This window comes from Neofelis nebulosa, chromosome 8 (assembly GCF_028018385.1).
Source record: "Neofelis nebulosa isolate mNeoNeb1 chromosome 8, mNeoNeb1.pri, whole genome shotgun sequence".
Lineage (NCBI taxonomy): Eukaryota > Metazoa > Chordata > Mammalia > Carnivora > Felidae > Neofelis > Neofelis nebulosa.
Window position 1 is genome coordinate 126,801,874 of NC_080789.1, and position 26,849 is coordinate 126,828,722.

General features: G+C 44.0%; 1 protein-coding gene across 1 annotated transcript in view; it reads left to right on the top strand.

The window, feature by feature from the left end:
- Positions 1-437: 437 nt before the first annotated feature.
- ST8SIA6 (ST8 alpha-N-acetyl-neuraminide alpha-2,8-sialyltransferase 6) overlaps positions 438-26,849 on the top strand; it is a 151,544-nt gene continuing 125,132 nt past the window's right edge. The window contains exons 1-2 of the mRNA XM_058681794.1: positions 438-573; positions 1,082-1,180. Coding sequence (XP_058537777.1) covers positions 473-573; positions 1,082-1,180 — 200 coding nt within the window. The 5' untranslated portion in view covers positions 438-472. The remainder of the gene's footprint in view (positions 574-1,081; positions 1,181-26,849) is intronic.

The following is a 26,849-nucleotide window of genomic DNA, read 5'->3' on the forward strand; positions in this document are numbered from 1 at the left end:
TTGGAGCCCAATCAGCACCGAGTCCAGCTTGCGAGTCCCAACCTTCAGGTGACCCCGCGCGGCGGCGGCGGCAGCGGCAGCGGCGGCGGCGGCGGTGGCGGCGGCGGCGGCGACCAGAGCCCGCAGCAGCTCGGAGCGCCTCCGGCAGGAGAGGAGGCGAGCGCGGCGAGTCGCCACCGCCACCCGAACGCCGAGCTCCGCGGTCCGGGGCTGGGCGCCAGAAGGCGAGAGCCGGCACACGCGCCCTCTCCCTTTGCCCCCGCACGGCGTGCGGGTTGGGCCGGGGCGCCGGGGAGTGCGGGCCCGCGCCGCGCGCCGTCGTCGCCCCTCCCCGCCGCCTTTGAACACTGGAGGTGTGCGCGGCTGCGGCGGCGGCGGCGGCGGCGGCGGCGGCGGCGGGAGCGGCGAGTCGGGCCGGCCGGGCTGCGCTTCGCCGGGGCAGCCGCGGCGGCGGCCGTGCGCGGGGATCAGGATGCGGCCGGGGGGCGCGCTGCTCGCCCTGCTCGCCGGCCTGCTGCTGTCGCTGCTGCTGCGCCTGCTCTGGTGCTCCACCGACGCGCCCGCCCGCTCCAGGTACCCCCAGCCGCCGCGCCCCGGGCCGACCCCCGCCTTGCGCGCGCGCGCCCAGCCCCCCTGCCCCCGCCCCGGGGACCCCCGCGCCGAGCCGCCCCACTCGGGGCGCGGACTCTCGGCCGCCGCGGAGGGCAGCCGACGGGCGGCGGCCGCACGAGGGTGGGCCGGGAAGCGGGGCGTCCAGGAGGCAGGGCTGGCCGGGTGGGGGTGACCGAGGGGCGACGCTCGGACCGGGTGGGCACCCGCCGTGGCGGAGAGGGTTGCGAGGGTTCCGGCGGGCGTCGCCGCGGAGCGGGACCTGCCGTCGGGTCCCCGGCAGTGTCCCGGGCTCGCCGTTCTGGTCCGTGCTTTCCCTCCCTCCACGCCCTACGCGGCTTCAAACTCCGGGGCTTGGGAGCCGCCTGGGGAGCCGGGGCGCGCGGGGACGCCCCGGCCAGGTGCGAGCGCGCGGCCGCTGCCGAGGCTGCCAGCGAGGTGTAACAACTTAGTTTTCTTCCCGGCTGTGCAGGCTCTCGGTGGAGGAGAGCAGGGACGCCACCCGCGGCACCCCCGCCGCGCTGAGGTCGCTCCGGAGCCCGGCCACCCAGCTGCCGCGCCCCACGAACAGGTACCCGCGGCGCCGGGCGGGCGGGCGAGCGGGGGCTCGGCGGCTGCGGGGCGCGGGTGGGGCACGGCTGCACCCGGAGGACTCGCTTGGAGGTGTCTGGCTGGGACCGCAAGACTGAGTGGGTTTGGTCGTGTGTGTGTGTGTGTGTGTGTGTGGCCCCTCACACTCCCTCAGCCTCCTCTGTAAAGACTGTTCCTCCGTGTAGAGGTTCTTGGAACCAAGGGAGATGCTCAAACAGCTGCATTTTAAAAAATGGGTGCCCGGGCCCCTTCTGCATAACCGTGTGTTGAAAACCCCCAAGAGAGGCAGCTCAGCCTGTCTATAGAGGGATTTGGTCGGTGTGCTTTTTGTCTTTATGCTATCCAGTGCACCCGGGTAAGATTCACGTTTGGGGAATTCTGTGCACAGCGTTGAGAATGTTTTGTCTCCTTAGTGAATGGAGACTTAAAATTGTTCTTTTTCACTTCGAGGACTATTTATCCGTGTGCAATCATTTTTTGGTTTAAATCTTTTTTTTTTTTTTTTTTCTGATTATAAAAGTAATTCAGGCTTGTTGCAGAAAGTTCGATAAAATGAGAAATGTATTAAAAAATATTCACCGAGAGCTCTGCCACCCAGAGATCATATTAAGGCTTTGGTCTGTATTCCAGGAGTTTTTCCTCTGTAGGTATATTTAAAAAATATACTGAAGATTATACTTTATTGTTTGTGTTCTGCCTTTTTTCCTAAAAACCTGGACACATGCAGTACATTTCATTAACCCCCCCCACCCCCCACGGCAACATTGCTTCTGATTGTTGCATAATTTATCATATGAATGTGCCATCATCTGTTTAACTGTGCTTCCAGATATTTAGATTGTTTCCTGTTCTGTTTTTATTTGGTGTTAATAATTCCATTAAGTGTATCTGTGTATGTAAATCTTTATCTTCATCTTAAATTCTCCAGGATCGAGTGAGAGAAGTTGTATTATTAGGTTAGGGTATGTACATCGTAGGTTCCAAATACACATGGCCAATTACATCCTCGAAGAGTTGATTCAATTTACATTTTCACCCGAAGAATGTACTGCTTTGGGCCTCAGCATTGCTATTATTACTTCAATTTTGTGTCCTGTCTCTTTTCCTCTGCTTATCTCTTGTGACTCCCTTTCCCTCTGTGTTTCCTTCTGTATATTCTTGGCTCTTGGACCATCTGAATCTTCGGATTGCATGACCCCAGACTCCTGTGTGGCTCCTGCATGGTCCTGAGAAGGGTTGGGGGGGGGGGGGAGGGGGAGCCTGGAAGAAATCTTGAAGTGCAGAAACAACCTCTCACAAAATTCCTGTGCTGGAATTTTACAGCATGTTAGAGGCACAAAGAAATCCTGGAGTCACAAGGCTTTTGAGAAAAACGGTGGCCTCTAGTTTTATGTTTTGCAGGGTTATATACTCTAGATAGCATAGCTTTCCAGTGATTTGGGGAACATTCCATCTCTTTCCAGGCCTTAGTGCTGTTACCCATTTTGGCGTTTCCCCTTGGGGACATTAGAAAGAATGCACTAATTGAATTATCTGGTCCTAGGCCTTTTTTGAGGTAATTCTTTGATGAATTTTTCAGCTTCTTTTGGCATACTTCTTTTCTACTTTGCATACTTCTTGAGCTAATAGAGGTAATTCATATGTTTTCTCTGAATCTGGTTCAAAGATTCTTTAGACCATTCTGTTATGTTTTTTAAAACCCTGTCTGGTTTATCTCCCTTTTATCACTTATGATTTTGATTATTTATGTAGCAGGGGTACGATTTTTAATTTATGCTACTAGATTATGTAGGAAATTCTAATTTCTTAATTTTTCTGTAGCTGATCTGCTTGCTGTTTCCTTCATGAGCCCCGCACTGCAGGTAATAGGTAAAAGTTATCATATAACAGTAATGCTAATAGCAGTTAAGGATGGCCAACACTTACTGAATGTTTTAATGGACCAGATACTGATATAAGCACTTTACATTTATTAGCTCAAGCCAGTTGGGAAAGCTGCAGCTTGTGGTTCGTTCTTCTTCCTCAGGTGTTCTACCCTACTGGGACCCCGCTGTATCAACCTCACCTGAGTGAGCTTCTGATGCTCCCTCTCAGGGATCTGGTGAAGATTCTCTTTTAGTCCTATCTTGCATTGTCACTCTGCGACATTTGCTCTGATGCTCTCTCAACTAGCTCCGGCCAGCTCGCTTCACAGCCAGTCTTGGCTATTTCTGGAACCCATCTAAACATAGAAGAACCAAAGCTGGTTCAGGAAATTAACTATCAGGGCCTCCCTCTACTTGCCCCATGCCCTACTCTAAGTTAATTTCAGGATGGGAGGTGGCCCAAGAGGTGATCTCTTTGCAGAGTCCCAGTTGGGGGAGGAGGCCAAACCCCCTCTACCCTTTGTGGTTACCCTTACCTTTCTGTCCCCAAGCCAGAGCTCTCCTCCTCCTTTTTCTGTCTTCTTTCCACCCTTGCTCCCAGTTAGAAATGTGAAGGTTACCCCTGTACTTCCTATTTTCTTTTGTCCTGACTCAGACCTCCAGGCCTGATTCAAACCTAAGCCTTAATGGTGATTTGTGGGGACCAGGAGTAAAAAGGTTGAGAAAGCTCCAGGAGCTGTGTCTTCCAAGTAAGATGGCTAATTGCTAAAGAGGCAGAATGAGAGGAATTTGGAAAATCTTTTCTTGGGGCAGTAGCATATCTTGTTTTGCTTAGCTAAAGCTGAATATCACCTTATGCTTTCTCTTTGCATTTTTTCAGTAACAAGTCTTTCTCTCTCCAGAATCCCCCAAAGGATGCTTTAAAATGACTTCGGGAAAAGTCATGTCAAAGTCAGAAAGACAAAAGAGAAAAATTTAATAATAATTCTCAAAATATAACCCCATTACAATGGGTGCTTTCTCTTTCTAATAAGCTTTGCCAAAGTCTGTCATGGGTTTGTTCATACAACCAGCTCTTGAATTTATTTGTCAATTCTGATATTTTTTCCATGTTGTATTTCCTTTGTGTTACCTTTTTTTTTTTAAGTCATACCTTTTTTTTCCAACTTAATGCCTTGAAGTGAATGCTTTTTTCCCCCCATTTTTCTTTGTAACAGAAATATTTATTACTAAATATTTTCTACTAAAATTTACTACTGTGATTTTTCCTTTGAATACAGCTTTGGATCTGTTCCTTAAGTTTGGATACATAGTGTTCAGATTTTTAAAAATATATTCTAAATTGTTTATAATTACATTAAAATTTTAAATAATTTTTATCTCCATAGTTATTGAGGAGAGTGCTTTTTAAAAAAATTTTTTAGTGTTTATTTATTTTTGAGAAAGAGAGAGTGGGGGAGGGACAGAGACAGAGGGGCTCAGAGGGGACAGCAGAGAGCCCACATCGTGGGGCTCCCAACTCACCAACCATGAGATCATGACCTGAGCCGAAGTTGGATGCTTAACCGACTGAGCCACCCAGGCGCCCCAAGAGTACTTTTAAATTTACAAGTCGTTGGAATTAAAAAAAAATACTAATTGAATATTCTCTTCTTTTTGAATACTTTTTTCTTCATGTTAATTTCATTTTTTGATTATAAAAGAAGTCCAGGAAAATCTGCTATAATGCCATAAAGTTCTCAAATTAGGAGAGATTGGACTATGGCGATGTTAATCACGTGGCCAGAGCAAGGCTCTATAACTAGCCGGCTTGGGATTCCAGGGTCCCTCCGTGGAACGATCCAGGTGCCCGTTGTGGCTTGGCACCTGTTAGTGCAGCGTCCATTCTGGCTTCAGCATCCGTAGTGGGGATTCAGGAGCTGTGGCTGGCTGGGCTTTCCTGGGTAGCAGCAGCTGTGCTTTGAAAGTCCTGCTTGTTGTTGCCCACGTCAGTGCGCCATCTGGGATGATAGGACTGTGAGTTTTCCGGAGATGTGGAGACCCTCCTTCTACTTTTCTGCTCTCCCATAGAGCTTCACCTGCTTGTTTCCATTAATGGGCTGTCTTCGCACTCCCTGTGACCCTTTCTCCCTGCGGTAGAACTTTGACTCCTCCCTGTTTGAGGCCCCGGCTTCCAGGGAGGGCAGACATCAAGTATCAGTTGTGTTATATCCCAAGTCATTACTGTAGGGAACGTCATGCAGAGATTTTATTTCACGGTTTTTTTTTTATTAAAAGCTTTTTTAAAGTTTACTTGTTTTTAAGAGAGAGAGAGACAGATTGCAAACGGGAGAGGGGCAGAGAGAGGGAGACACGGAATCTGAAGCAGGCTTCAGGCTCCTCCCTTTCAGCACAGAGTCTGATGCAGGACTCAAACTCACTAATCTTGGGATCGTGACCTGAGCGGAAGTTGGACACAACCGGCTGAGTCACCCTGGTACCCCTTACTTCATGTTTTTTAGATGAACACAGAGGGAAAAATAAAAACTGCCTGTCATTTCAGCGTCCAAAAGATGGGTGCTCTTCATATTTTTGATAACTTGGCATACACATACCTGGTAATTTTGCTGTGCATATTTTGGTATGGGTTGGTAATGCTTTTTAACAACATCTCAACTCTTCTTCATGTCACTGGTCTTCTGCAACATCATCTTTAGAACATAGTGTTTGAATGTGTGCCTGGACCGTAATTTACGTATTCTTTCCTGTTGAGGTATTTATTCTTTTTGATTTTGATTTACACTCTAATATGAACCGCTTTGTATCCTTGCACATATTCTTGATTATTCAGATAAATTAATAGAAGTGGAGGGGCTTGATCAAAGGATGTGTGACATTTCAAAACGTTGCTGTGACTCGTCCAGCAATAATAGTTGATTCCAACTTTCACTCACGTTAGCAATGTGTGAGAGTGACCACTGACTCCAACTCTTAATTTTTTTTTTTTTTAACGTTTATTTATTTTTGGGACAGAGAGAGACAGAGCATGAACAGGAGAGGGGCAGAGAGAGAGGGAGACACAGAATTGGAAGCAGGTTCCAGGCTCTGAGCCATCAGCCCAGAGCCCGACGTGGGGCTCGAACTCACGAGCCGCGAGATCGTGACCTGAGCTGAAGTCGGATGCTTAACCGACTGAGCCACCCAGGCGCCCCTACAACTCTTCTGTTCTGTGTATTCGACTCTCTTCATCTTTCCAGTTTCATTCCCAAGAGATAATCATTTTATTTATGTCTCAATTTGTATTTATTTGTTTACCAGTGTGTTTAACTTTTAAGATGTTTTTTATTTTATTTTTTTCTAAGTTGGCTTTTCATACTCTTGATGTTCATATCAAGATGCTGTTTTCTTAGTGATTTATAAGAGGTTTAGGAAGACCAAAAATAGAAAAGTTATTTACCGTGCATTTAAATTGATTTTCTAATTTAGTTAACATTTAATTACGTCTGTGGTTATGTAATCTGTACAAGTTTTCAACCTTTCTGTATTCCTGTCATTTATATCTACTTTTCTTTCTCAATTCTGCTTCTGAATTGATAAACTTACTGATCATTTATTGATGTATTTGTTATGCTAAGTGTACATTTTAAATGCACTCTTACATATTTAAACCTTTACTCCCTGTACAACTTCTTTTGGCGTGTGGCAAAATGGGTGAGCTTTTATTTTATTTTTTTTTAACGTTTATTTATTTTTGAGACAGAGAGAGACAGAGCATGAGTGGGGGAGGGTCAGAGAGAGAGGGAGACACAGAATCAGGCTCCAGGCTCCGAGCCATCAGCACAGAGCCCGATGTGGGGCTCAAACTCTTCTACCGGGAGATCATGACCTGAGCCGAAGTCAGACGCTCAACCGACTGAGCTACCCAGGCACCCCGGGGTGAGCTTCTATTAAGCTATTATTCTATCATGTGCTTTCTCCTTTGAGAATTCTTTTTCTTAAATTTGAATTAAACTCTTGCTTACAAATCTAGAAATACTGAGTATAGATTCTTTTTTTAAAATTTTTTTAATGTTTATTTATTTTGAGAGAGAGAGACAGAGAGAGACAGAGTGTGAGCAGGGGAGGGGCAGAGAGAGAGGGAGACACAGAATCTGAAGCAGGCTTCAGGCTCTGAGCTGTGAGCTCAAACCGACGAACCGTGAGATAGTGACCTGAGCCAAAGTTGTATGCTTAACTCACTGAGCCACCCAGGCGCCTCAGGGTGCAATTGTTATTTTTCACATATAAGTACTGAAATATTGCATCCTGACTCCACTGTTTTTGGTTTCTGTCTTCAAATTTTTTAAGATTTCTGTTCTTCTATTGTCTGCCTTTTAGGGTCCTGAAAAACAAATAGGAGCAGTCTTAACTTTCTATTTTTCTTTTCTTAAATTTATTGATTTATTTTGAGAGAGGAGGGAGAGAGAGAGAGAGAGAGAGAGAGAGAGAGAGAGAGAGAGAGAGAAAGAATATCACAAACACAGAGCCCCATGCAGGGCTCAGCCTCATGAACCTTGAGATCATGACCCAAACTGAAATCAAGAGTCGGTTGCTTAACCTACTGAGCCACCCAGGCTCCCCTTAACTTTTATTTTTTCAAAAGTCACCTGTTTGATGATTTGTTTTATGGATCCGGAGAGGATTTTTCATTCTACTTAAAAATTGTTAACTTTCCAGCGATATGTCTTTTGGGTGACCTCTTGCAGTTAATTTTGTCGGTAAACTTTTTTAATCCACTGGCCTATTTATTCTCTTTTGTGTCCTATCATGGATTATTTGATGTGTTCCACACATTCTGACTGTATTCTGTGAATTGATTTTTCATTTTCTGTCCTGCATTGCTATACTTCTTCGCCACCATTGCCTTTCCATGTAAACAATTATTATTTTTTTTTAGTGTGGTTTTCTCTGTGTGTTTGTGTGTGTGTGTGTGTGTGTGTGTGTGTGTGTGTGTGTGTGTTTGTGTGTTTTCCCTCTGCCCTCTGGGAAGGCTGCTCAAAGCTGTCCTCTACATTACTGAATTATTTCTCTGTAGTGTCAGTTCTCTGTTTTGCTCTGTCTAAAACAGTAAATCTATTACATTTTTATTCTTTACAATTTTTTTCTCCTCTCAGCCTGCACCTTATCACATCAATTTACTTACATCTTAGAAAGCATCTAAGTAAACTTTTAATAAACCTCACCCTCCATTTCTAACTTCAAGTTTTCTTGCATTTTATTGAGAACGCAAAGCAAATGCTTTCTCAAGATTTCTTCTGTTTCTTATAGTGAATATCTTTAAAAAGTATAATTTTTTCTTACATCTTGGGAACACTGTTCTCCCAAGTTAGAGAATATTTTTTTAACATTTATTTAAATTCCAGTTAGTTGACATACAGTGTTATATTAGTTTCAGGTGTACAATATAGTGATTCAACCCTTCATACGTTACCCAGTGCTTATCTTAACTGCACTCCTAAATCCCCATCATCTATTCAACCCATTCCCCCCACCCACCTCCCCTCTGGTAACCTTCAGTGTGTTATCTGTAATTAAGAGTCTGTTTCTTGATTTACCTCTCCTTTTCTTTTTTCTCCCCTTTGCTCATTTGTTTTGTTTCTTAAATTCCACATATGAGTGAAATCATATGGTATTTGTCTTTCTCTGACTGACTTATTTTGCTTAGGGTAATACTCTAGCTCCATCCACATCATTGCAGATGGCAAGATTTCATTCTTGTTTATGGCTGAGTGATATTCCATTGTATGTATGTATCACATCTTCAGCGAGTCATCAGTCAGTGGACACTTGGGCTGTTTCCAAAGTTTGGCTATTGTAGATAATGCAGCTGTAAACATTGGGGTACAATATCCCTTTGAATTAGTGTTTTTGTATTCTTTGGGTAAATACCTACTAGTGCCATTGCCGAATCCTAGGGTAGTTCTATTTTTAACTTTTTGAAGACCCTTCATACTGTTTTCCAGAGTATTCTCATCAACATCAACAGTGCAGTGGGTTCCCCTTTCTCCACATCCTTGCCAACACCTTGTGTTGTTTGTTGTGTTGTTGATTTTAGCATTCTGACAGGTGTGAGGTGCTATCTCATTATAGTTTTGATTTGTATTCCCTGATGATATGTGATGGTGAGCATCTTTTCCTGTGTCTATTGGCCATATGTGTGTCTTCTTTGGAAAAGTGTCTATTCATTTCTTCTGTCCATTTTTAAATTGTTTTTTGGGGTGTTGAGTTTTATAAGTTCTTCCTATATTTTGGATATTAACCACTTATCAGATATATCTTTTGCAGATGTCCTCTCTAATTCCATAGGGTGCCTTTTAGTTTTATTGATTATTTTCTCCACTGTGTAGAAGTTTTTGTTTTGATGTAGTTCCAGTAGTTTATTATTTTTAATTTAATTAATTAATTAATTTATTTTGAGAGAGAGACAGAAAGAGAGAGAGTGAGGGCACATGTGCAGGTGAGTGGGGTAGGGGCAGAGAGAGAGGGGGAGAGAGACAGAATCTCAAGCAGGCTTTACACTGAGCACAGATCCTGACACGGGGCTCAGTCGCACGACTGTGAGATCAGGACCTGAACCAAAGTCAAGAGTTGGACACTTAACTGACTGAGCCACCCAGGCACCCCCAATAGTTTATTTTTGATTTTGTTTCCCTTGCCTCAGGAGACACGTCTAGTAAGAAGTTGCTACAGTCCACGTCCAAGAGGTTACTGCCCGTGTTCTCCTCTAGGATTTTAGTGGTTTCATGTCTCACATTTAAGTTTTTAATCTATTTTGAATTTACTTTTGTGTATGATGTAAGAAAGTGGTCTAGTTTCATTCTCTTACATGTCGCTGTTCAATTTTCCCAACACCATTTGTCGAAGAGACTTTTTCCTCATTGCAGATTCTTCCCTGCTTTGTTGAAGATTAATTGACTATGTAGTTGTGGGTTCATTTCTGGGTTTTTTATTCCATTCTGTTGATCTCCATGTCTATTTTGTGCTGGTACTGCACTCTTGTGATGACTACATCTTTGTAATATAACTTAAAATCCTGAATTGTGATGCCTCCAGCATTGCTGTTCTTTTTCAAGGTTGCTTTGGCTATTCTGGGTCTTTTGTGGTTCCATACAGATTTTAGGATTGTTTGCTACAGCTCTGTGAAAAATGCTGTTGGTGTTTTGATAAGGAGTTCATTGAATGTGTAGATTGCTTTGGGTAGTATCGACATTTTAACAATATTTGTTCTTCCAACCCACAAGCATGGAGTATCTGTCCATTTCTTCTTTTTTAAGTTTATTCATTAATTTTGAGAGAGAAAGAGAGAGAGAGCTGGGGAATGGCAGAGAGAGAGAGGAAGAGAGAGAATCTCAAGTAGGCTCCACTCTGTCAGCATGGAGCCTGACATGGGGCTCGAACTCATGAACTGTGAGATCATGACCTGAGCTGAAATCAAGAGTCGGATGATTAACCAAGCCACCCAAGTGCCCCTGTCTTTCCATTTCTTTGTGCCCTCTTCGGTTTCTTTCATCAGCGTTTTGTTTTCAGAATCCAGGTCTTTCACCTCTTTCGTTACGTGTATTTCTAGGTATCGTGTGGTTTGGAGTGCAATTAAATGGGGTTGATTCTTTAATTTCTCTTTCTGCTGCTTCATTATTGATGTATAGAAATGCAACAGATTTCGGTACATTGATCTTGTATCCTGTAACTTTACTGAATTCATGTATCAGTTCTAGCAATTTTTTGGTGGAGCCTTTCGGGTTTTTGATGTATATAGGGTCGTGTCATCTGCAAAGAGTGAAAATTTTACTTCTTCCTTGCCGATTTGGACGCCTTTTATTTCTTTTTGCTGTCTGATTACTGTGGCTAGGACCTCTAGTACTGTGTTAAATAAAACAGATGAGAGTGGACATCTCTGTCTTGTTCCTGACCATACGATGATATTAGCTGTGGGTTTTTGTTGTTATCGCCTTGGTTATGTCGAGGAATGTCATACTTTGTTGAGGCTTCTTACCATGAATGGATGTTGTACTTTGTCAAATGCTTTTTCTGCATCTATTGAGAAGATCATTTGGTTCTTAGTCTTTCTTTTATTTATGTGGTGTATCCTGTTGTGTGATTTGCAAATATTGAACCATGGTTGCAACCCAGGAATAAATCCCACTTGCTTGTGGTGAATGATTCTTTTAATGTATTGTTGGATTCAGTTGGCTAGTATTTTATTGAGAGTTTTGCATCCATGGTCATCAGGGATATTGGCCTGTACTTCTCATTTTTAGCGGACTCTTTGTCTGGTTTTGGCATCAGGGTAATGCTGGCCTCATAGAATGAATTTGGAAGTTTCCAAATTTTTTTGAAACTGTTTGAAATTGAACAAGTTTTTGAAATTGTTTCAGAAGAATAGGTATTAACTCTTCTTTAAATGTTTGGTAGAATTCAGCTGTGAAGCCAACTGGCCTTCGATTTTTGTTTATTGGGAGATTTATTACTGATACAGTTTCTTTTCTGGTTATCAGTCTGTTCTATTTCTTCCTGTTTCAGTTTTGGTAGTTTGTGAGTTTCTAGGAATTTATCCATTTTTCCAAGATTGCCCAGTTTGTTGGCATATAATTTTTCATAGTATTCTCTTATAATTATATTTCTGTGGTGTTGGTTGTTCTCTCTCCTCTTTCATTCATGATTTTACCTATTTGGGTCCTTTCTCTTTTCTTTTTGATAATTCTGGCTAGGGATGTAGCAATTTTGTTAATTCTTTCAAAGAACCAGCTCTTAGTTTCATTGACCTGTTCTACCATTTTTTTTGTTGTTGTTGTTTCTGTATTGTTTATTTCTGCTTTAATCTTTATTATTTCTCTTCTTTTGTTGGCTTTAGGCTTTTTTTTTTCTGTTCCTTTTCTAGCTCCTTAAGGTATATGGTTAAGTTGTATATTTGGGTCCTTCCTTGCTTCTTGAGATAGGCCTCAATTGCAATGTATTTTCCTCTTAGGACTGCCTTTGCTGCAGTCCAAAGGTTTTGGACTGTTGTGTTTTCATTTTCATTTGCTTCCATGTATTTATTAGTTTCTTTTTAAAATTCCTGGCTAACCCGTTCATTCTTTAGTAGGATGTTCCTCAACCTCCATGTATTTGAGAACTTTCCAAATATTTTCTTGTTTTTTTATTATTTTTAATTATTTTTAATTTTTATTTTTTTCCAAATATTTTCTTGTGGTTGACTTCAAGTTTCATAGTGTTGTGATCTGAAAATATGCATGGTATGATTTCAGACTTTTTGTAGGGCTGATTTGTGACCCAGTATGTGGTCTATTCTGGAGAATTTTCCATGTGCATTTGTGAAGAATGTGTATTCTGCTGCTTTAAGATGGAATGTTCTGAATGTATTTGTTAAATCCATTTGGTTTAGCGTGTCATTCAAAGCCATTGTTTCCTTGTTGATTTTCTGTTTAGATGATCTGTCCGCTGGTGTAGGTGGGATGTTAAAGTCCCTTACTATTGTATTCTTATCAATTAGTTCCTTAATGTTTGTTGTTAACTGTTTTATATATTTGGGTGCTTCCATGTTGGCTGCATAAATATTTACAATTGTTAGATCTTCTTGCTGGATTGTCCCCTTTATTATGATATAGTACCCTTCTTCATCTCTTGTTACAGTCTTTGTTTTAAAGTCTATGTTTGTTTGTTTTTTTTTTTTTTGTGATATAAGTATTGCCACTCTGGCTTTCTTTTGACATCCATTTGCATGATAAATGTTTCTCCATCCCCTCACTTTCAGTCTGCAGGTGTCTTTAGGTCTCAAATTAGTCTCTTGCAGGCAGCATGTAGATGGATCTTGTTTTTTTTTTTTTTAATGCATTCTGACACCCTATGTCTTTTGATTGGAGCATTTAGTCTACTTGAATTGAGAGTAATTATTTTTTATTTTATTTTTTTACATTCAGAGTAATTGTTGATAGATACGTATCTATTGCCATTTTATTTTTTGTTTTGTTGCTGCCTCTGGAAATTTTCTATGTTCCTTTCTTGTCTTTGCCACTATTGGTCCTTCCTTTCTACTCAAGGAATCCCCTTTAATATTTCTGCAGGGATGGTGTAGTAGTCATGAACTCCTTTAGTTTTTGTTTATCTGGGAAACTCTTTATCTCTCCTTCTATTCTGAATGACAGCCTGGCTGGATAAAGTATTCTTGGCTGCAGATTTTTCCCATTCAGCCCTTGAAATATATCATGCCACTCCCTTCTGGCTTGCCAAGTTTCTCTTGAGAAATCTCCAGCTAGCATTATTTGTCTTCCCCTGTAAGTTAATGACTTCTTTTGTATTGTTGTTTTTAAGATGTTTTTTCTCATCACTATATTTTGCAAATTGAATTACAATATGGACTGCTTTTGTTGATTTTGATGGGTGTTCCCTATGCCTCCTGGATCTGGATGCCTGTTTCCTTTCCCAGATTAGAGATGTTTTCAGCTATTATTTCCTCACATAAATTTTCTGCCCCCTCTTTCTCTCTTCTTCTTCTGAGACTCCTATAATAGATGTTACCACGTTTGACGAAGTCACTGAGCTCCCTAATTCTGTTCTTGTGTTCCATAATTCTTCTTTTTCTCATTTGTTCAGTTCAATTATTCTCTACTGTTTTGTCTTCTGTATCACTAGTTCATTCCTCTTATTCTCCTAGCCTGCTCTTCATTTCATCAGGTCTGTTTCTAATCTTATTTATTATATTCTTCATTTCTGATTGATCCTTTTTTAACTCTTTATCTCTGTGGTAAGAGTCTCACTGATGTATTCTTTTCTCAAGGCCAGAATATCCTTATGATTGGTGGTTTAAATTCTCCATCAGACATGTTACTTATATCTGTTTAGCTGTGATCTCTGGCTATGGCCTTATCTTGTTCTTTCATTTGGGATTAATTGCTTCATCTTGGCATTTTGTCTAAGTCTCTGCCTTCCTCTCTGTGTTAGGAAGCCCATTTGTTTTTTGTTCCTGAAAGTAATGGCCTTATGAAGAAGAGGTCATGTAGTGCCCAGGGCTGGTGCTTTAGGAGTGTCTCTACTGTGTGCTGTGTGCACTCTACTGTTGTGCTTTGGCTGCTCTATCCTTCAAGCCAGTTGTCTGGAGAGGCTCATCTCACCTGCTGTGAGCAGTGTTTGGTCTTTGGCGTAACTTTTACTAGGAGTGCTCTGGTCTGCTTGTGATATGAGACCTGACACCACTTCCACCAGAACTGAGGCCCTGCAGAACTCTCTGGTCTGGAGACATGGTGTGGGCAAGGGTTTGTCCTGGTCTTCTGGGGAAGGGGTCTGCCACACTGGGACTGAGGCAGGCTTGACTGAGAAGGGCAGTCCTGTCAGAGTGCAGGGGTGTGGAGTTTGGTGCAAGCAAGTTAGGCAGCCAGTGTTGGAGCTTTGCTGCTTCCCACAGGTGGCTCTGTGTTTATGCTGAGGGATGGGGGAGGGAAATGGTGCCAGCCATCTGCCCTGTCCTCGGAGAGGTGTCTCTGTGGACTCTGCCTCTCAAGGGTGCCCTCTGTGGAGAGTGAATTATCTCTCCACTGTGTGGCCCAGGCATTCTTCACATCACTGTTTCCATGCCATCCGCCCCTAGGTTGTTTGCCTGCCTTTTCTCCAGGAACAGGGCAGTGCCCTCAAGGCTGTATCCCAGCCAACTCCGCTGGCCTTTATTTAACACTCCAGGCTCTAAGCCCAATGGTTGCAAGAACTTACGAAATTCAGCCCCTTTTGTTTTTCTCCACCAGTGGCTTTGGGGAAACGTTCTCTTTGTGCCTTCACCTATGTGCTCCTCTCTCTGTCTCTTTCCCTTTTCCATGACCATGGCTTTCTCCCCTCTATAGCAACTGCGATTCATTTCGCCCCTAAACCACTTCCTACCTTCTTTGATGTGGCCTCCTCTCCCCCATTAGTTGTGGAGTTTGTCCTGTCACCTTCAGGTTGATATTTGGGGTATTCAGAATGACTTGATAGTTATCTAGTTGTGTTCCTGAGAAGAGACAAGCCTAGGGTCCTCCTACTCTGCTTCCGTCTTCCAGAGGGATCCAGTTAGAGAATCTTTTAACACGTTTTATATTTTGTTTTGTGGGTTTTTTTTTTTTTTGGCTTCTTTTTGATTTAGATATCTCTGCATGAGAAGGCTTCTCTCTAGCCTTGTGCTCGTCAGACAGGATATCTTAGAACTCCTTTTGGCTCCTACCAGGGGCTGAAAGATTACCCTTCTTAGAGCACACACCAGGTGAGAGGCTGAGCCATATAGCGCATAAACAAATGTCTGTTTTTTTAAAACTCAAATTGAAAATAAATTGTGGTAAAATACAAGTAACATAAAGTTTACTAATTTGAGTTTTTTAAAGACAGAGCCTCAAATCTGTCTTGTTCTCATGTATTGATCTCATGACTGCCAGAAAGTGCATGTGTTCTTAAGTTATCCTAAACGACCTGGACTTTTGCTGCCGAGAGGAGTAGTGCATGCCAAATATCACCTGAAATCCAGAGAGGGCTGGGGTCCTGGAGCTCTCCTCATAGCTGCCACCTCCTTTACATTCCAGGGTGTGGTGACTGATTCCCTTTCCTGTCCCATTCCTTCAGTGTTATAATATAATTAATATAATATAATATAATATAATATAATATAATATATAATAATATAATATAATATAATATAATACAATACAATATAATATAATATAATATATAATAATACAATATAATATAATATAATATAATATAATATAATATAATACAATAATATGTATAGATACAATCTCAAGAGAATGTAGAAAGGGAATAATGAATGAGTACTTGGCACATCAGCATTCAAACAGCCTCCACTGTCTCCGGAAACAGGTCCTTCTTGTGTGGGAACAGCCACCGGATTTTCTGGTTGGGGCAGGCTGTCTTTGCTCAGGTAGAGAAAGGCAGACAGTGGGAGAAAGATCAAAACCACCCTGATTTTTTTCTCCCCGGACCTGCTGATTCATCAGCTGCTGGTAATTTCTCCGTGTGGTTCCATATACCCTCTTGTTAACAGTATTTCTCCCCGGAATCTGACAAATTTCTGAAGCAGCTATCTGTTGCCATCACAATGTGCGGTTGTCATTTTGTGTAGACTTGTGTACTTTCGTAAGAATGTAAATAGTCTGGAAGAGAGAGAATCAGGCACTTTTTGCTCTTTGCTGCCTCAAACTGAAAGTCGTAATAACGTTTTATTCGACTTTTTGTTGTTGTCTATGTTCACACAGGGATCATAATTGTGAGCTTCAGAAATCCAAGATAAGTGTGAACTAGGGCTTGTAAAAGGGCCATAGAGCTAAACATAACTCTGCAACAGCTGCTTTTCACTCTCTTTTACCCCTTTCCTCTCTACCCCACCCTCCAAATAGATGAAGGCTATTGGATTTTATTTTTGAGAACAATATAATTCACTTTGGTATCTTTACTCCTTTGCTTTTAGGAGCGATGATACTGTGTGTATCCTGATTTTAAAAATTGAGTCCATTTTAAAGTTGCCTTGAGTCTAGTTTCTGAAATAATTTGAAATGAGGCTTTAAATCTTGTATTCTGCCTCTTTTTCTACTCCCTCATCCTGTGTCCTAATTGGAGCCATTCTTTTCAAGGCTTACTGGGAGTTCACTTCTGCTCTGATATTGATCACCTATCTCCTGGCTTTCCTGTCATCTGGTGAAAGCTGTGGGCCACAATTGTCCAGGGGAGCTGTCCCAGGGAGGGCGGTAGGACACGGGCTGCAGGCAGTGTTGGCCTTCCGTGGGCTCCTTGCCACGTAGGCAGGAAAGCCGGGATGGGAGGTGGACTTATATTTTCGATTAGGCTCATATAACTCCACAATTTCCTTTTCAGGGCCTTTCTTCACCAGAAGGCTGGGGGTTTCTCCTCCTGGCTTGAGAAGCAACCTCCAGCAGACAATGTTCACACATGTATGTCACAGTGAAGGTGGTTCCCCTGAAACAGCAACTAGGGTGGCCCCATGAGTCGTCTGGCCCTTGTATATTAATTTGGTGTGCCTTTCAGAGACATTTTCCTTGAGCCAATAAGCCTCAGGATGAATTTGAAACACCAGCAGAATAAGTCTGACTTCCTGGTAGTAGGGATGAAGATTTTCTTTAAGAGTTATGGAAAAGAGCAAACATTTTGAGAGATTAGGTGCTAACAGAGGACTAAAGAGAGGAGAAGCCTGGGCACAGCAGAAGGATTTGAAGAGAAGAAAAGGAAATAAATATATCTCTCATCGGCCAGGTGCAGTGATTCTTTTTAGAGTCACTAATATTAGCTGCTCTGTAGTTTCAGGGTGCAAAGGTTTCTACAGCCTCTCCTTTGGGGGCAGAAAAAGAAGCCCTTTAAAGAGCGAGTGACGCCATGAATAAACTTGAGAAAAGTGTTCTTGTGTCTTGATGTATGGTTTTATAGCTGCTGTTACCATTAAGAATATGATTACTGGGGGATCTGGGTGGCTCAGTCGGTTAAACGTCCGACTTCAGCTCAGGTCATGATCTCACAGTCCTTGGGTTCGAGCCCCGCATCGGGCTCTGTGCTGACAGCTCAGAGCCTGGAGCCTGCTTCAAATTCTGTGTCTCCCTCTCTCTCTGCCCCTCCCCTGCTCATGCTCTGTCTCACCCTGTCTCTCAAAAAATAAATAAACACTAAAAAAAAGCTTTAAATTGTGTTTTGGAGTGCCTGCATGGCTCAATCTGTTAAGTGTCCAACTTTGGCTCAGGTCATGATCTCAAAGTTCGTGGGTTCGAGTCCTGCATCAGGCTGTGTGCTGACAGCTCAGAGCCTGGAGCCTGCTTTGGATTCTGTGTCTCCCTCTCTCTCTGCCCCTCCCTAGCTTGCATTCTTTCTCTCTCTCTCTCTCTCTCTCTCTCTCAAAAGTAAACATCAAAAAAAATTAAAAAATAAAATATATTATTGTTTTAGCATATTTATCTACACACACTTAGGAAGCTAGCTAATCTAGGTCTGTCGCGAGTGCACTGTGATGAGTCATGTCTTCCCACAACATCAGCTTTGTTCAGTCATAAAACAAGGTTAACATAATTGTAAAGCAGGTTCAGGATTCCAAACTCAATGACATTTCATTGTGCATTTAACTTGGCTTCATCCACTTCACACAAAGCAAAGCCCGACACAACGGCACACAACCCACAAGATAAACCAGGGGTAGGAATTAAGCCCAATGCGAAGTCAGTCCGTGAGTGCACAGTTGGACGAGGACTTGGTGTGGTCCAGATCAGCTCTTGGAGCTTACTGCTTCTTATGTTCAAGCAGTGGATGATCTCTGTTATGTTCAGAGATTACTTGGACAGAGTCTTTGGCCGAAGTGGCCTTTTCAGCATGGTCAGCTGTGAAAGGCTCAGTGTCTGGAGAGTCTGACAGTTGGCTGCAAAAGTCCTCCCAGGAGTTTCATCCATCTTGGGCCTTTGCAGTTCTCTTCAGGTTCTGCTGGTCATCATTTCTGGGTGTTGGCCACCTGTCCTGGTTTTGGTGATATCTGGTCTCAGGTGCACCGCTCTTGGCTGCTTACCTACTGCTTGACATGAGTCACCGCTTGACCAGGAGTGACTCCCATCTTGCTCTCTGTGAGGACACTTAGATCTGTCTTGCCTGTATTCTCAAAGGGAGTGGTGGAAAAGTTTTCCTTTCTTCCCTTCTGGGTTTCTTGGTTGGTTAAATAATTGATTTATAACAGGTTAACAGGAGAAAAGCAAAAGTTTGGTAGCATGTATATGGGAGAGACCCAGAAAAACTGAGTAACCCTCCAAAGTGGCCAAAGCCAGCACGTTAAATACCATCTTCGGCTAAAGGCAAAAGATGTTGGGGTTGGGGATTCAGTTTTGGGCAGATGCTGATCAGGAAAAGCACTAGAAACAAGGGTAGGGTTGTGCAGATTTAAATTGTGGCCTGAGAGTTTCTAGAGATTGAGTTATCCTCCTTTTCTTGCTAGAGGGAGGGAGATACCCTTACAAATGGAGATTTTGTCTTATAAATGTAAATGTCTTTTACAAAAGGGTAACTTGTATTCAGTTTTCTGAGCTTCATCTGGATCTGTCCTTTCCTAAAAATAACCAGCTTAAAATAATATGTCAAAGAGGCATATCTTGGGGTGGCAAAATTTGCTCCCCTTCACAGATTAAGAACAACAACAACAGCTTTGTTTCAGGAAGTATGAAGAATGCTTTGTACATGCTTTGGATAATCAGTCAGTAATTCGTGGGAACCTTCATATCCATGGGCGTAATTATTTCTGAAGATAATTTTATAGGGCATAACCTGTGCTTTTTGAAATCATTGTAAAATAATTTCCATTACCTTGTTAGTTACAGTAAGTACGTATAAAAACACTAAGATTCCCAAACATAATTAAACAATTTTTTCATGTTTATTTTTTATTTTTGAGAGAGAGAGAGAGGGCAAGAACAGGAGTGCGGGAGGGGCAGAGAGAGAGGGAGACACAGAATCTGAAGCAGGCTTCAGGCTCTGGGCAAGCATTTAGCACAGAGCCCAATGTGGGGCTCGAAGCCACGAACTGTGAGATCATGACCTGAGCAGAAGTTGGACGCTTAACCGACTAAGCTGCCAGGCGCCCCTTACATATAATTTTTAAACTGGCATTCCAGAAAACTGGAATTGTGAGTTGTGAGGTCCATTAACTTTGAAAATGATTAAGAGCTCTCACTAGTTGCTAGAATCTCAGTTGGAAGGCAAGTGGTGACCTTACATGCTGCTTTGGGGGGGTATATTCAATGTGCCATATACAGTCAGTCACTTCTGGACTAGCATGGGTTTGAAATCTGTGCATGCACTTATATGCGATTTTTTTTAAATAAATACAGTATAGTACTGTAAATATACTTCCTCTTCGTTATGATTTTCTTAATACCATTTTCTTTGATCTAGCGTGCTTTATTTGAAGAATGCAGTTGGTAACCTTCAAACTAAAACTGCCAGTTACCTTATCAGCCAAAATGGGTTTAGTCAGGAGTAGCAGAGAATTGCAACCAAGGACAAGCAAGCCTACACACCTTAGTTAGGCAAGTCCACTGAACAAAGGAGAAGCATGCCCTTTTATACAGGAGGGGGTGGAGTTGATAATGCTGTTGTAAACCGAAAGCCCATTGGAGTAAACTGGGAGCTGGAAGTATAGTGGCTTTTCATTGGCTGAGTTGTGACTCTCCCATTGGCTGGGTTGTTGCCAGCAGGAAGAGGTCAGCTTTTCTTGCTCAGGCAGCATAGTAAAGTGGTATCCATGTGCAAGGTTCGTCTCTTCCTGTTGGATGTGCAGATGACCGCAGGAGGTAGGGCATGGGTGCTCCCCCTGCCAGCCTCCTATGTACATTCTATTGTGGTTTCCCTTTGTTAATTTCCACACAGGACATAATACATAGAACATATAAACATATAACAGTTGCTGGACCGTTACCTGTAAGACTTCTGGTCAACACTAGGCTATTGTAGTTAAGTTTGTGGAGAATCAAAAGTTCTGTATGGATCTGTGAGTACACAGGGGTTGGCACCCCTAATGCTGTGTCGTTCAAGGGTCAACTGTATTTTTTTTTTTGAGATTGTATCTCCTGATTTCCTTACTCTGGGGGGTATAATGGGTGATCCCAATGATTTGTGTTTTGCTTTGGTATGTATTTTATAGTATATTTGCTACTTTAATATTTTAGGGGAAGACCCAGATTTTGCATGTTTATATTTGTCAGCACAGCTTTACTCTTTGAGCATCAAGTTTGCAGACAGATTTTTGTGTCTTTGATTTGGCAGTTCATCTCACACTCCCCTTTCATTTTGGGGATACCAAAGTACTCATGTTTTCTGTGTCTAGGGAATATTATTCATGTAATAGATTGAAGTTTGGTGAGGTATGTGCCTTGTCTGTTTCTTTCACCGTGGTATCCCCATTATAATCTGGAACCCCAACGTGTTGGGATTTGAGTCTTCTTTCCTTGTCTCAATAACAGCACTAGGTTTTGGGGGCTATACTTTATCATATTGCATTCTGAGAGAGACACATAGTGAGTTTCACATGGTAAAATATCAGTGATAAAACCTGATTTTATAGTTGCACGCTTGTAAGTATATAAAATAAAGTTGGTGATTAGAGGAAGATGGATTAAGCCTGCAAGATTGAAAACTCAGATCTGTAATTATTTCGTAAATGGGAAATTGAGATTAATACAGAATTTGAATAAACAGACATTGTCTTATGATACTTGTACTTAGGGGAATTATTTCTAATAAAAAATTTAGACATTAGTGATCACATATTCCTGTAGCCCAGCTGAGAACCCCTGCTTCTGTGGGGTTTTGAAGATTCTTTGTAAAGTCACAGAGCACTGGAAACTTTTTATTTAAATGTATATTTAAATATGTAAGGATTTAAAAAAAATGCATGTTCAAAACAAAAGTTCAGGGCTACTCAGGTTTATACTGAGTGGCTTCTGCTGGAACATCCTTTTATTTATTTATTTATTTATTTATTATTTTTTTTATTAAAAAAATTTTTTTTAATGTTTTATTTATTTTTGAGACAGAGACAGACAGAGCATGAACAGGGGAGGGGCAGAGAGAGAGGGAAACACTCTCCAGGCTCCAGGCTCTGAGCTGTCAGCACAGAGCCCGACGCGGGGCTCGAACTCACGGACCGTAAGATCATGACCTGAGCCGAAGTCAGACGCTTTAACCGACTGAGCCACCCAGGCGCCCCTGGAACATCCTTTTAAACCAAGATACATAAGAAGAGTGGAATTCCCAATAATGTCTTGTTTTAAGAGCCATGTCTACACTGAATGAGTAGTGTTTATTCCAGTCACAGTGGATCATATCTGGGGGCCCAAAGAGAACTAACAGAGTTTTGGTGAGACTTACGATAGTGGTGTCAGCACTAGCATGCGGGGAAGAATAAGCCCAACGTGAGCCCACAGACTTGTTCATTGTTGTGAGGGCATAGTGATTTGTGCCTGCAGATTTGGGCAAAAGCCCAATGAAATCCGTTTGCTAATGAGCGAAGGGGCATTTGCTCCTTGAGATGATCCTCATTGGCCATGATGCCAGGACACAAAATGGCGCGAAATCACATTGGGAGGTTAGGGTTTTGGCTAAAGCCAGGGGCATGGGGATGCCATGGTATTCAGCCTCATGTTTAAAGAGTCCAAAGGCCACAATGACTGGGCCTTTAGGCCCAGGGAATGGGGGTAGTATATGAATTTACTTAAGAAATGTGAGCTAGTTTGTCAGCTATAGCTTCACACTGAGCCTTCTCCATGAGACCTTGAGTATTAGGTGAGACATGGCAGACTCTAATTGTGATATGTGAGGTGTGAACAGCTGTATATTCCCAGTGTGGAAGACCCCAGAGGGAACAATCCTGAATGTGAAATCTACTTTGTGCCTGTTGGTTAGACCAAACAGTGAGGCCGTTAGCTACTACCCAAGAGTCTGTAAGAATATGGATAATGAATTTACCTTCATTGAGGGAATCCTCCAGTGCCAAAGTGACCAACCTTTGGATCCCCATCCTTTATCAACTGAGTCTTAGCAATGGGATAGAAAAAAGCAGCCTCCAGTGCATTCCATCACATGTGATGGTGTTGCTCTTGTCCATAAAATGAATGGATTCCCTTTCTCCTGGACTCGAGACCCTGCAAATGGCCAAGAAGACCAGGGAAGGGACGATCTTTCTTGGACCCATGGACTTGGGCAAGGAGATTCTAGAAAACATGAGAATTAGTGACTAGGGCTTCCACAGTATAGGAATCACCAGATAGGACTAGTGGCATTGTTAGTCTACTGCAGGTAGTTTAAGTACAGACTGCATTCGAATGTCTTGTGTAGTAGCTTTATGAGTTCTCCCCTCAGTAGGATGTTGTCAGTGTAAGGGCACAGCCGGGGTGCTTGAGAACAGAGCAAGCCTGTGAAGATTCTGTCTGCATAAATGGTATGAAGATGGAGTGCCCCCTCGGTAATTTAGTACATTGGGACACCTCACAGGTGAATGTACAAGTGTCTGTAATGGTGAAGAAATGGGGACAGAACCAAGTACATTAACTAGATCAACCACTCCAGGGGTCTCCCTCCAGGAAGTTATCATCCCCAGGATAATCGTTACAGGCCTTCTTGTCTCAGGAATCTCAGTCTCACTCGTTGGCCTTTGTCACTCTTGGGCATTTGTTGAAATACTGGAGAACTAAGGAGGATCCATCTTTGTCGGTGATCTTTATATTGGCTCACGAACTCATTGGTTTCCATGTGATCCTTAGTAGGTGGGGAGGTAAAGCGTTTAGGGCTGGTTAGCATTTGAGGTTTAGCTTCTGGGCACCAAGTGTGAATCCCTCGGTAACCCTGAGACCAGGATCTCTATAGCAAAGCAAGGGCAGAAGGAGCTGCAAAGACATTTGGTGCTCTTGGTGTTCTAAGGGACCATTTTCCCTCGGGCGATGGGCTTTAGCAGGCCAGCCTATGGTGATAGCTGTGCTTCCCTGTTTGCCTGGTGCCGTCGAGGACACACTGGAGGTGGAGGTGGTGGTGGAATGAGCTGTCAGGATTGTTCAGGACACAGGCAAGAGCCTTAAGGTTGCTGGCACTCAACCAATCATCAGTGGAAGTCCAAGTGTAACTACTCTGGAAAAGTGAAGGCTTCTCACAATTAAACATAAACTCATCACGTGACCCAGGAATTTCACTCTGAGATACCTACCCAAAAGAAAAAAAAGGCATGTGTCCATACAAAGGACTTGCATGTAAATATTTATGGCAACATTAGTTATAATATCCAGACAATGGAAACAATCCAGACATTCATCAGCCAGTGAATGGATCAACAAAATACGGCATATCTATACATGCAATGCTAATTAGCAACACAAAGGTATGAAATATGACACCCTGCAACATGGAAGAAAACATTATGCTAAGTGGAAGAAGCCAGACACAAAATCCTGTAGGACACAGAGGTAAAAACCCCATCAGTGGTTGTCTGAGGGGGGTGGGGGTGGGGTACAAATTAGGAACGAGGGATCTCTTTGGGGAGACAGAAATCTTCGAGCACTGGGTTGTGATAAAACTGGTGGTGGTTTACCTCCATCAAGTTACGAAATGTCATTGAATTGTGCGCTCGAAATTTTTTATGTGCGGGAAATCTTGTGAGAAAATGCATGTTTGTGGCCGCTTTGAGCTGTGTAAGCTTTATGCAGGTGTGTGTGTGTGTGTGTGTGTGTGTGTGTGTGTGTTTTAAATACAGGACGCTGAAGTATGTGAGGGCTGTGTTACTGGGATATGCAGAGGGTTTAAGTATTTCTTTTTTTTTTTTTTAATTTTTTTTTTTCAACATTTTTTATTTATTTTTGGGACAGAGAGAGACAGAGCATGAACGGGGGAGGGGCAGAGAGAGAGGGAGACACAGAATCGGAAACAGGCTCCAGGCTCCGAGCCATCAGCCCAGAGCCTGACGCGGGGCTCGAACTCACGGACCGCGAGATCGTGACCTGGCTGAAGTCGGACACTTAACCGACTGCGCCACCCAGGCGCCCCAGGGTTTAAGTATTTCTGAAGAGCCCCCAATTCGGAAAGTCTTCTTAGGTAATCCACAATATTGTGAGGTAAGGATGACACAAAACGTGACAAGTTCCCCCTTCACATGCGGATTTCCTACATTTTTTTGCCGTGTTTTCTATGCAGTTCAAGTCAGGTTTGAAATGCTATTTATTTAAGATAGAGAATAATCACCCAAATGTGGGCGCCTGGGATGCATACGGCTCTCTGTCAAGCTCAACAGCATCCGAGAGGTTTAGCGGTTTCTTGGGCTGTAATGATGTGCCCAGCGTTAGCAGCTTTATGAGTCTGACTTCATTTCATTGTCCCAGCGACGGTGTTCTGCAGGACTGTTAGCATTCCCATTTTACAGAAGGAGAAACTGAGACCCGGAGGGTTTAGGCAGTGGTCCCAGGCCACAGTGCTGGAAGGGGCAGCTGACTCATGTCCCAGGTTGTGCTCCAGGCGGAGAAGCAGGGGCAAGTCGCACTGTGTCCTCGTTAATGCAGGGTGATCTTGCTGGTCATCTAGGGCGCGGTGGGAGAGAATGACAGGGAGTGGTCACTCGTGACTGAGACTTGCTGGGACGGAGGGCCTCCGGGACATGTGGGGGTGGGAGCCCGGGAGGCTTCACAGCCCTGGAAGGCAGGGGACTGGCCCGAGGGTGAGCTTTGAGTCCCTTCAGACCCCAAGGTCATTCTTGGTGAAGTCAGGTGTGCCGAAGCAGGGCGGGGGGGTGGGACACAGAGCAGAGCGTGCCTGGAGAGGGTCGTCTCAGTGGCTCACCAGCGGTCCCACATCTCTGCGCCCCAGGGAGCTGCTCCGGGCCCCAGGGCGCGCTTGGAAAACATCCCTGGGCCGGTGGGCTGTCCTCTGTCTGGAAGGTTCGCAGCCCGGCCGGAGGAGAGCCGTCTGGATCTGCATGGGTGGGCGGTCTGGGCCCGACCTCAAGGGCTGCGGATGCCTCCGGGTGCCCACGTCCTCTGGAAGGCAGCCCTCTCAGGCTGCGGGAAAACCACAGACTGGGCCGGAGGAAGTGCACTGAGACCCCATTATTTCCTTTGCCCAAGCTGGAACCAACCCATTCAGGCAACTTAGCCCTCCCAAGCTTTACAGAATTCCCGTTGTGCCCACGTGTGCACCTGTATGCATGCGTGTGTCTCCCCCACCCCCCATAGTCAGGGGTGTGGGTTCTCTCTCTATTCCCGCTCTGTTGGCCACCCTTGGGAGACCAGAGAGCCTGCCGAGGAGGGCCCAGGGAACACACACACACATCCACCACACCCTCCAGGAACTTCACCGAGAGCAAGTCCCCTAAGAAAGGACTATATTTGTATCTAAACGATTTTATCCTGACTCACTCACAGAGGTGATTTTCTTTTCTTTTGAAAACATTCTTCCCAGCAGCACCGATTCCCACACACAGCCAAAGGTTATTAATGGCTTCATTCATCCATTCGGCGGATATTTATGCTGCGGGAAACCTGTGCTCTCCTCTTAGAGCTGGGTGCCAGGAGGGGTGGATCTGCGGGCGGTGCCTAATTCGATTTGGGTAAAAACGGCCTTCTTTCCTTAGGGAGGCATTTGCTAAGTTCAGCTCGTGGTTGTGGCAAAGCACATCGATCCTGTAATCTCCAGACGTTTTCCGAGGCCCCACTCTGGTCCCCAGAGGCCCTGACAGCCCTGAATAAGCGTTAGTCACTGCTCCCGAGGAGCCCCAGCCTCCAGAGGGAGCCGAAAGCGTCCATGAGGACCACCCACTGCAAGTGTTGTCATGGAGACATGTCTGCAGGACAGGGCGGCGCCCCAGGGGTGGCTGGACAGATGAGGGTGCAGAAGTGGAAATTCCACAAGTGGGCAGAGGGAAGCAGACATTCATGACATATACCAAGGCTTGGAGACGTATAAACGCGGTGTGCCCGTGAAGCCGAGACTCCAGGGTGGCCGGAGCCCGGGGCGTGAGCGCGGGGTGGGGGACATGGGACCGCAGAGCAAAGGCATGCTCCTGGCCAGGTAACACAGGGTGCAGGAGCCGCTGAAGGGCTTTCAGGAGGGGGCCACGTGCTAAGCTTTGTGATTGGGAAAGCGACTCTGGGGCCGGGGTAGGGCCGCCCTGGCCTCTGCCCCTTCTCCCGGGGACACCAGGGGTGGCCACTTGGTTGGGCAGGCACGTGCATGACTGGTACCCTGTCTGGCACCAGGCACTTGGCACCTATTTCTGTGTGGATG